Source organism: Cricetulus griseus, chromosome 8, assembly GCF_003668045.3.
Source record: "Cricetulus griseus strain 17A/GY chromosome 8, alternate assembly CriGri-PICRH-1.0, whole genome shotgun sequence".
Lineage (NCBI taxonomy): Eukaryota > Metazoa > Chordata > Mammalia > Rodentia > Cricetidae > Cricetulus > Cricetulus griseus.
In genome coordinates, this window is record NC_048601.1 from 49,323,589 (window position 1) to 49,334,920 (window position 11,332).

The following is an 11,332-nucleotide window of genomic DNA, read 5'->3' on the forward strand; positions in this document are numbered from 1 at the left end:
TTAAGACCAGCAACGTCTCACGGGTTTACATTCCCAAGTAGGGATCATCCAACCAGCTCCACGCTGGGCTCACCTAGGATACTTTCAACACATCTTCATAAAGCTGCCTGAGAATTCTGGTGTGCAGACAAGGTTAAAAACCACTGCTCTAAGGGATCGTGATGAAAAGGCAATGTTTTAAAGATTCTAAACAGAGGATTAAAACAGTAACATCTTTTCTAAAAGACTGTCTTTGGGGGGTTTTTTGTTGTTATTGTTTTGTTTTGTTTTGTTTTCGTATAAACATCCTGGAATGGAATCCACAACACTCTCAACATTCTGCTTAAAAATATAATCAAAGAATAAAACATAAATTGAGAAGACCAGCTGTAACCCAGAAGGAATTTTCTATTGGTAACATCTTAAACTATTCTGAAACTGAATCCATCATCTTGGCTTCTGAGCAGTGTGAGTACCCACACCCTTACCATTAGGAAAGGACCCAATAGCTGTAGAAGGGACACCTGCATATATTCCACGAAAACCGCCAGCCTTGTTGAATCCTTGGGGACTCTGCAGCCTTGTCTTAATAGTATCCAAAGGAAACAAGATCAAGTCAACTGAGGCACCTGCTACTCCTCCAGCCTGTGCAAAAGGAGGGGGGAGAGAAAAGAGAACAGTGAGCTCTCAGCATGAAAGACAAGAGAGTAAATAGCCTTTGCTCCTTTCCCATGCAGGATGATCAGGGCTGTAAGATCTGCCCATGGCAGGCAAGTGCTCCACGCCTGAGCCCCAAGGAAGTCTTTAAACCATTTCTCACATCTTTCAGTCTGAAATGTCTTTGCAATACTCAAAGGACTTGCATTTTTAATACGAAAATAACACACTTATTAATTGTACTACACTTGCAACTTGTACATGTTTTTACTTTTTAGATAAATTTTATGAATTAAATTTTTCTTAAAACAAAATTAAAGCTCATTCTTAATTTACTCCTATATTTCAATAACTTTTTAAAGCCATTTTAAAAAGAAAAGGACAGGTAAAGAGTACAAAGTACCCTAATTACTCAAAAAGCTACTCTTAGCAGTTTCTTGTTGTGTCTTTCCAAAATTACCATAGGCATATTCAAGCAAGCATGGCTACTCTTTTCATATTTATTTTGATTTCTTTTTTAATTTTGTATGTGGAGTATGTGCTGCTCCTGTGTATTGGAAAGCAGAGGCAGACGTCAGGCATCTTTCCTTGATTGCTCTTCACCTTAATTTTTGAGAAAGTATCTCACTAAATCAGAAGCTTATGAACTCAGTTATGGTAACTGACCAGGGAGCACCATTCTGCTTTGGGGACAAGGTTTCATGTAGACCAAATTAGCCTTTAACTTGTTACACAACCAAGGAAGACCTTGAACTCCTAAACCTGCCTCCACCTTTCAAGTGTGATGGTACAAATATAGACAATGGAATATCATTCAGCTGTTTAAAAAAATAATTAAATTAAATTTGCAGGTAAATGGAACTAGAAAAGATTCTGAGTAGGGTGACCCAAACTCAGAAAGACAAATGCCACATGTTCACTCTCAACTGCAGTTCCAAACTCAAATCTTCAGTAAGTGTATAACCTGGAGTAACTTTAGAGGCCAGGAAAGGAAAAAGGAACCGTGGGAGGGGGGCTAGAGAAAGGAACGGCAGGATCCAGGTGATATGAAGGGGGGGAAATGGGAAAAAAAAAAAAAAGGAGGGAAGCTCTTGTTTGGATGGGAGGGGAGGAAAGTCAATATAGAATGAGGGAGAGAAGGGATGAATTACACCAAGGATATTTGATGAGGCATCAAAGAATCGTATTATTTTATATTTACCTTAAATTATACATAAGACACGTGTGTGTGTGTGTGTGTGTGTGTGTGTGTGTGTGTGTGTGTGTGTGTGTCTGTCTGTCTGTCTGTCTGTCTGTCTGTCTGTCTGTCTGTCTGTGTCTTAAATGAAGATATGCCACTTGAGCTTACAATACACCCCATGCATGCAGTACTAGGGATTTGACTTGTTGGTCAGGGTAGTCAAAGTGACTCCTATAGGGCATGGCCATTGCCCTTGGATGCCTCTCAGAGATTGAAGGTAAGTCCCTATTGCTGAAGACATCACATACTTTGCACACAGGATTCTGAAGACTTGAACTGAAAATAACTGCAAGCCTCTTCCAGTGGTCAGAAAGTACTATGCAAGCTGCCAAGGGAGGGAAGCAACCAATAGTCCTATCTAATGACCACCCATAGCAAGCTATCCCTAAAGGCGCAGGAGTAGCTCGGGGAACACTGTGGGGGAGGAGACAGAAAGAATGTAAGACATAGAGGACTAAGACTAAGGGAGGGAGGGAAAGAGGATAAAGAGGAAGGAAGTGATATATTTTAGTTTTTTAAAGTCTTAATAAAAAGTGAAAATAAGTCAAAGCAAAAGACAGTACCCAGATGTAATGACATATACCTGTAATCCCAGTACTGAGAAGGCTGAGTCCAAAGGACCTGGAATTCAAGACCAGCCTGGATTACAGAGGGAGACTATCCCAAAATTAATTAGATAAGTAACAAATACATGGTATACAATACATAGACTGTTTTATAATGCTTTTATGCCTCTCAACAACTTATCCTGTGGCTGAATCAGATCTAATGTTTTATTTTGTCTTTTGAACTACTGAGTACTATCTGCATAACAACATTTTGGGAGACTTAAATTTTCAGACAGCTTATCCACCTGGATCTGTATTAAGAAGCACACACCTAAGGATTCACATATTAATTTCTATGTTTATTATATCTGCTAATCCCATGACAATGTCTAATTAAGTGACTAAATTTTTTAAGAGATCTGGTACTCATTTCTAAGGAATTGAGTTTCTTTAAAAAGTTGAACTTTGAAAACTGTACCTCATACCTACAGGCAGAATACCTACATACCTGACATACAGGCAGAATATTTTAATATTAATTATATCTTAGTAAAAGAAGGATGAAATTTTGAAAAATACAAACCCAAACACAGTGCCCTAAAAGGTCTACAGCACCATTCACAGGTTGGCAGGTGGGCAGGTGGGCAGCCTACACCATTGCAGGTGAGAGTCCTCATAGTAATTTGTTAGCTGCTTGCTGATTATGTCTATCTTTTTTATATTAAACCATATTAACGTAATTGATTTAAAATGCAGAAATTTACAGCTAAAAAGTATGTGTCCATGGCAAAGAAAGGAGGGGAGAAAGGGAGAGAAAGAGTGGGTACTATTCACACTTATGGACAAAGTTCAAATTTAGTCTAAGCTTTGAGTTTATAAAATTTCAGATTGTGCAAAGCTTAGTGTGTGGTAGACTGACTTGCTCTACCCAACTTTCATCACAAAACTACTGCAAGAGTTAAGTGGAAAAACAAAACAGCACAATGCCCATTTTTTAAATTAAATAATACAAGTGAATTAGTAAAAGCTAAAGTACATTGCCAAATGTACTAACACTGTAATGCCACATGATCAGCCCGAAAGACATTTTACAAAATAACTTTAAAAACTATGAAGTGAATGACCTAAAAAGATGGACCAAAGAGCTCTGAAGATGTGTCAGGAAAGAGCTGCAAATAGTACTAAAATGACTAGGCCAGGTACAGTGGCACACACCTGCTGTAGCCCAGAGTCATCGGTGGGAGAATCACTGGAGATGAAGCCACGAAGGAAGAAGAGATAGAATGTGTGGTTCTCTGTGAAGACAGGATGGACTTTATGCATCCTAGAAGAGGCTCAGTGCAATGATGGAACTGAGCAACCGTCTGGCATTCTTGTCACTTTTTCAAAAGGATTTGTATGCAGTTCAGCAAGTAAATATTCTGCCTGCCTTTTCTCAGAAGTCAGAACAAAATCTGATGAGGACATGTGATATACGCCAATTCTTTAAAAACAAGCTGCATTGTAATTTCCTCCTTAATCTTCAGCAAGTTCAGAGGAACGCTGGCTATTTGGTGCTAAACTTTAATTAATGAATTATTCCGTTAAGGTACAGCTGCTGTGCACAAACAAATTGATTTCTCTAAACTTTTTCCATCAGAGTTCTTATCTTCTGAGGATAAAATGACCATATGCAACCTACTGACCTAGTAACAGAAATCAAAAGTTCCTGACTGCTTGTGTGAATTTCAAGCTTCTATAACCTAAGAGAGTCTGTTCAGCCACACAATATATTTAACACTTAAGCAAAACCTTTATGGAATGTGTGCAATTTCACAGGAACTTTGTGTACAACCACGAGCCAACACTAGTTGGTTTAAAAGAGACACCACCAGATTCTTTTGTTCTTTAAGTTTGCCCCCCCCCCAAAAAAAAGGTTATTGGGCAACTGACTAAGCTCAAGATTTAGAGTGGCTTATGCTGTAAATTCCAAACAAGACAAAATGGGATCGAGCAGAGAACTCTCAGGCTGTGCATGAACAAACAACTAACCAAGACCTCAAACGCGTAAGTGTAGATAAAACATGCTCTGCCCAAGTCAACAGCTGTAAGAACTCCTGGCATGCTACAGGGGAAACAATTGCTGTTTTGAAATTATGCAATTATTGTTTGAAAATTGCTCAAGGAATTGAAAAGGTCAAGACTGTATGCTACCAACCCATTTTCTTTAAAGGAAGCTGGCTGGACAGCAATGTGAAAATCATCACTGCTCCCTTTTCAACACAAAACCTAAAACACCTGTGTAAGATAAGCAACCCCCCCACTCCCAACACTGGCCACCAGCCCAAAGGACAGCTAAGCCAGCTTAACACCAGCATGGCTTTTTGGAGAAGCCATTTCTTCTCCTGATGTTTTCAGTTGACTGCACATTCAAGGTGCCACCCGTGATCTGCCAGCTATCTTCCACATCTCAAAACTGCTGTGCCAGTTTCCCACCACCCCTGGTCTCCTCCCACAAAGGCCACCCATTCTCCCTGCAGGACTCCAGTTCCCCTATACTAAAGACTGGCTCATAGGTGTAAAGCCATCTTCATCTTGCAGTCTCCACTCTATCCATCTTCCAGTGCTCCCAACAGTCGTGAGGATGAAGAGCAAAGCCTAGTCTTGCCTTGCACTCCCATGATGTGGCTTCCTCCTTTCAAACAAGCCCTACAGGGCTCTCCCCATCCTTCACTTTGAGGTTAGATCCTGTTTCTAGACTGTAATCAAACATTATTTTTAATGCAGTGCCGAGGACTGAATCCAGACCCCACACATGCTATTCAAGGCAAATGTTCTACCACCCAGCCAAACTGTTAATGATACAGGTGGGCATCAGACCATTTGGTCAATATCTATCCCACTAGATTCTAAAAATCTTCATTTCATTTACCAATACATTCCTAGCATACGCACATGAAATCACTCAACAATTACAATTAGAAGATGTTATTCATGTCCTAGAAGGTACAGTAGATCAACCTGTATAAAAAATATACTAGATTTTAGAAATATCAAAAGGCAAAACCAATCAACACACATCCTCTGGGGGAAAAAACAAAACTCAAACCAGTCGTGTCAGTGGTCCATTCCAGCTACTTGAGAGGGAGACCATTTCAGTTTAAGAGTCAGAGGTCACTAGGAAATACTGCAAGACACCCATCTCTAAAATAAGTAGGGGGAGGGAGGAAAACTCAGATAACCAACAAAATGAGAAACTCTTCCTTAACTATAATGAAATAAAAAAATAATTTTGAAATTAAATTTGAAATTATTTAAATATGAATTCTATGGGCACTATTAACTAGAACACCAGGATGATACTTCAGTTGTGAGAACTAAATTGAATAACAGGTGAAGCACATATATCATTTCTGAGAACCATAATTGTAAGTGGCAAAACTACTACTGCTGCTACAAAAAGAGAAAGCTCCCTAAAGTAATATATTTCTTTATCTCAGTTGCCTGGCTTATACAGGTTTCAACAAACCTAAACTTAAAACCATGATCCCCTAAGTCTGCTAAGCCACCCCTCCCTTCCTTTCATCTATTCCCATAATATCCTGAACCCAGCCCACTTGTCATTTACCCCAACGTTCACTTCAGCACGGTCTCCAGCACCTGACGTTCACAAGGAGGCTTCTCTTGTTCAACACTCTATCTCCAACCCCTTTATCCAGAACATTAGCGGGGGCATTTTAAAAATTAAGGCGTTTCCTGTCTTGCTTCTGTACACTCCTCCACAATGAAATCAAAATCAACCAGTCTGTCTTGCATCTGCTGAGTCTATTATGCCCTGCTAGACCTTCTGTAACAGGCTCCTCAAAGAGCACTGGTTCTCATGATTCAATGGAATTAAACAATAAACAACCTATCGACTCCACAACTATATGCTCAGTACTTTTTCAAAGCCTACACTTGGAGCAAAATAAGCAGATTACTATGATCTAAATAAATGTGGAGGTACAGCAAAAAGACAAGTTAGGGTCTTGAACGGAAAGGTCATGAATGTTTTCCTTAATCGTGTTTATTTCCAAGTTTTTTTTCATTCCCAGCTTCAGGGTGAATGTGATGGATAAGGGACGCCGTTTTGCCTTGAGTAAAGACAATGAAAGGCCTGGCAGGCAGAGGCAGGCAGATCTCTGAGTTCCAGGCCAGCCTGGTCTACAGAGGGAGTTCCAGAGAAGCCAGGGCTACACAGAGAAACAGTCTCAACCCTACTCCCCCCCCCAAAAAAAAAGACAGTAAGGCAAGCATTCCTGTCTCCTCTGACTGAAATCCCAGCCAGACCCACCTGGCCTTGAAAACAGAACCCCTGGACCCCCCCACCCCCTGGACCTAGCTGTCAATGACCTAAAAACAGACCACTGCACAAACCCGGAAGAAGGCACCACTGCAGAGAAGGGGTCACGGCTCCCATGCAGCCTGCACCCAGCTCTCCACCCCTGCCCCTCACTCACCACCAGCGAGGCCGTGAAGCCCGGCGCATCCATGGTCCCGCCGACCCCGCGAGGACTAAAGTTAGAGGTGGAGGAGAAGCAGGTGCTGACCCCAGGAGCTGGGCGCCGCCATGTTTGGGGCGGGATATGGAGCGACTACTTCCGGGGCAGGTCTCGTGACGTCACGCCACAACAACCGCACACGTGCACTGCTCGGTACTTGGCTTTGAGCTATTTCGGGGAGGCGGGAAAGCGTGGGGACCGGAAGTGGGATGCCTGGGGTGTCTCGGGCAACTGCAGACTGCCGTCCCGCAGCCCCGACGTGAGATGCGTTAGGTAAGGACCTCGCACAAGCCGGCGGTCCCGCTGCCGTCTACGGGAAGAGCCCGGAGGAGAGCCCAGGGAAGCCTGCAGGGCTGCAGGAAGGACTGGGAGCCCGCGGCTCTGCCTGTATGTGAAGGCCAGCCTGTGGTTTCCTACTCTCAATCCAAATAGGTTATTCCTTCCCTTTATCTGTGCAAGTTTCTGCCTGGATTTCTGTTAATCCATTATCAGAAAAAAATGCTAAACAAAAACACGTTTCCTTTACCAGAAAAGTAGCATGCTCCATTTCTGCTGACCTTTGTTTCCCTTTAAATTAATTGACTTACTCAAGAGTAGGGGAGTGGTTACTAGAGGCCAGGAAAGGAAGAAGGGTGGGGGTAGCTACTGTCAGGATACAATTAGATGGGGCCAATGAGATCGCTTAGTAGGTGTCTTAGGATTTTTATTGCTGTGAAGAGACACCATGACCATGGCAACTCTTATAAGGAAAACGTTTAATTGGGGTGTCTACCTTACTGTTCAGAGGTTCAGACCATGACAGCGTGCAGACAGGAAAACATGGTGCTGGAGCAGAGAGTAGTACATCTTCTGGGGAACAGGAAGTCGACTGCCAGTCACACTGATGGAAGCTTGAGTTAAAGAGATCTCATAGCCCACCCCCACAGAGATACACTTCCTCCATCAAGGTCACGCCTCCTAATAGTGCCACTCACTTTGGGGGTCATTTTATTTCAAACCATTACAATAGATAAAGTGCTTGCCACCAAGATGGCTACTAACAAAATACTATTATTCAGGGCAGGTAAAGGCCCTTGCCATAAATCCCGAGACATGAGTTCACTCCCCAGGACCCATATGGTGAAAGATACAACCAATTCCCACAAGTAGCCCTTAGCCTCTCCACCTGCCCCATGGGGTGCCCACCCACTCACACATGCTACTATTATATTTATTGTATAGCATATATTATATACGGATATAGTATATGTTGTTACATATTAATATATTGATAAATAGAATTTTAAAACTTTAAATACACACGCACATACACAGTTCAATGGAAAGTGTAACCCAGTGGAAGAGTATGTGCTTACCTCCAAAGGCCTTTAGATGTGGGAAGACAGGAAGAAAAAGTACCGTGTGTGTGTGTGTGTGTGTGTGTGTGTGTGTGTGTGTGTGTGTGTGTGTTTGAGTTTTGTAGGGAATAGGATCTCTCACTGTAGTCCATGATAGGCTAGAAGTCACTATTCACTATGTAGCCCTGGGTGGCCTCAAATTCTTAGCAATTCTCCTGCTTCTGCCTCTTACATACTGGGATTATAGATGTGAGCCATTCCACCTGGCTAATAATTTGATGTTTGTTTTCCAGGGCCTTGAACATGTAATGGCAGCATTCTGCCACACAGGCAGTTCACCACCTAGCCACAATTATATATTTTATAAAGGACTAGAAGAAAATAGAAGATTTCAAAGCTTACCCACAAAGAAATGTTAAATACTTAATGAACTGGAAATGTTAATTGCTGCCTTAGCCATTTCACATAGTGTGAGTATTGGATTATCACCCACTATACATTTCTACAATCACTGTGTCAGCTAAAAGTAAAGTGTCGTAAAATAATCACTTACTGTGATATGTATGGTTCATCTTGCTCACTGTGGACACCATATAAGCACTTGGATGACCATATCATTAACTACTTAGTAAGTTTCTTGGAGTAAACTTGTCTTGATATTTACTAGACAATACCTTTCAACCCTCCATATATATTAAGGGCCTGCTAAATCTCAGTCATGGCACTAAGTGACTAGTGGATTTTTCCCCCCTCAGGTAATCTTGTGTGAGCCACAGAGGATAATCTTTCTTTTGATGAACTCAGTCAACTTATTGGAGACTTAATTTACATCTGCAAAACCCCTTTTTGTAATGTAATGCAACATGACCATGACAGCAGAGTTCTGTCACAAAGGTCCTGCTTGCACTCAAAGGTAATGAATGATTGTACGAATAGGGCATGAGAGGGCAGGAATCTTGAGGGCCATTTGAGAATTCTCCCTCCCACACTTTTCTTTATAAGGGCCACTAGGGGGCGGGGCTGTCAGTAAGCTTCCATTAACATTCCCCTCAGATTCCCTCCACTTTTTACTAAGACCTGGCATCAAGGTATTCCTACAGGTCATGAGATACTGTTACACACCATCTCCATGTACCAAAAATCTGGTTGGTTGGTTGGTTGGTTGGTTTCATCTTAAGAAGAAAGTAACTGCTGGGAGGTGGTGGCTCACGCCTTTAACCCCAGCACTTGGGAGGCAGAGGCAGGCGGATCTCTGGGAGTTTGAGACCAGCCTGGTCTACAAGAGCTAGTTCCAGGACAGACTCCAAAGCCACAGAGAAACCCTGTCTTGGAAATCCAAAAGAAAAAAAAAAAAAAAAAACAAGTAAGTAGCTTAAAATGTCAACACATTCTACCTCATACCATTTCTCTTGGTTAGGAATCGTCAAGAACTTAGGCTCAGTAGTTCAGGGATTCTCATGATGTACACTGATGGTGTTGACCAATATCAAATCATAAATCTTGATTGTAACTGGAAAATCCCCTTACAAAGTGGTAGCTCACTTCCATGACTGACACATCAGTGATTGGCAGGAGGCCTTAGTCCCCCACCAGATTTACCTCTCCATGTTGTCACTTACTTGTCCTCATAGTGACTAGTTTTCCCAAAGTGAGTAACTTAAAAGATAAAGTAGAAACTACAATCTCTTTTTCTTTGTGGCTTTTAATTTATGTGTATGGGTGCCTTGCCTGTGTACTATGTACATGCCTGGTGTATGCAGAGACCAGAAGGTAGGGGGTGCTGGAATCAAACCTAGGTCCTCTGGAAAAGCAGCCAGTACTTTTTTATTTTCATATTTTTATTTTATGAGATTAAATTACCGAGTTTTTTTCCATCCCCCTTTTCTCTTCACATGTCTCATGTACCCCAGATTGCTCTCTTTCAAATTTAAGGCCTCTTTTTTTTCTTTTTTTTCTCCATTTTTTAATTTAAATTAGAAACAAGATTGTTTTACATGTAAATCCCATTTCCCTCTCCCTCCCCTCCTCCCCTGCCCTGCACTAACACCCTACCCATCCCATACCATTTCTGCTCCCCAAGGAGAGCGGGGCCTTTCATGGGGGAGGGTCCTTCAGAGTCTGTCATATCCTTTGGGATAGGGCCTAGACCCTCTTCCATGTGTCTAGGCTGAGGGAGTATCCCTCTATGTGAAATGGGCTCCCAAAGTCCATTCCTATGGTAGGGATAAGTACTGATCTACTACAAGAGGCTCCATAGATTTCCCAGGCCTCCTCACTGACACCACATTCATGGGGTCTGGATCAGTTCCAGGCTGGTTTCCCAGTGATCAGTCTGGGGACCAAAAGCTCCCCCTTGTTCAGTCAGCTGTTTCTGTGGGTTTCACCAGCCTGGTCTTGACCCCTTTGCTCATCACTCCTCCTTCTCTGCAACTGGATTCCAGTTCAGTTCAGTGTTTAGCTATGGGTGTATTACGGTGAATAACTAACACGTAGCCCATAATGGTCAGGATATCTTTAATAAGTAAATGCCAACCGACAGGAAACCAGAGTGAGCAGAAGCAGCAGAGAGAGAGAGAGCTACCATGTGCATTCCCTCTCTTTAAACCTTTCTCACGTCACCCTGACATCACCTTGACCACACCCTGATGAGCGTGGCTGGGCACACCTGTAGCCAGCCCTTAGGCGTGGTTCCAGTGTCTCCCTACAGGGGTATCTGCTTCTACTTCCATCGGCTGCTGGATGAAGGTTCTAGGATGGCATATAAATTAGCCATCAATCTCATTATCAGGGGAGAGCATTTAAGGTAGCCTCTCCACTGTTGCTTAGATGGTTAGTTGGTGTCATTCCCCTAATGCCTAATTTCTCTTTAAACCTATACTGGCTCCCTCTCTGGTGGTATCTCTTATTTTGCTCTCCTCTATTCTTCCCCCTATACAACCTTCCTGCTCCCTATGTCCTCCTCACTCCTCCTCTTATCCCCTCCTCATTATCCTAGCTCCCTCTCCCTTCCCCCATGCTCCCAGTTTGCTCAGGAGATCTTGGCCCTTTTCT

The 11,332-nt window shown here is 42.5% G+C and overlaps 1 protein-coding gene across 4 annotated transcripts in view; it reads right to left on the reverse strand.

Annotated features, from left to right (window-relative positions):
* Slc25a26 (solute carrier family 25 member 26) overlaps positions 1–7,033 on the reverse strand; it is a 101,719-nt gene extending 94,686 nt beyond the window's left edge. For 3 of the 4 annotated variants that reach the window (XM_027428931.2, XM_027428930.2, XM_027428929.2), the window contains exons 1-2: positions 6,903–7,033; positions 468–624 (exon numbers count right to left, since the gene is read on the reverse strand). In XM_027428931.2, the coding sequence (XP_027284732.1) occupies positions 468–624; positions 6,903–6,935 (190 nt within the window). In that variant the 5' untranslated portion in view covers positions 6,936–7,033. The remainder of the gene's footprint in view (positions 1–467; positions 625–6,902) is intronic. The other variant, XM_027428932.2, reaches the window with a different exon arrangement.
* Between the last annotated feature and the right edge of the window lie 4,299 nt (positions 7,034–11,332).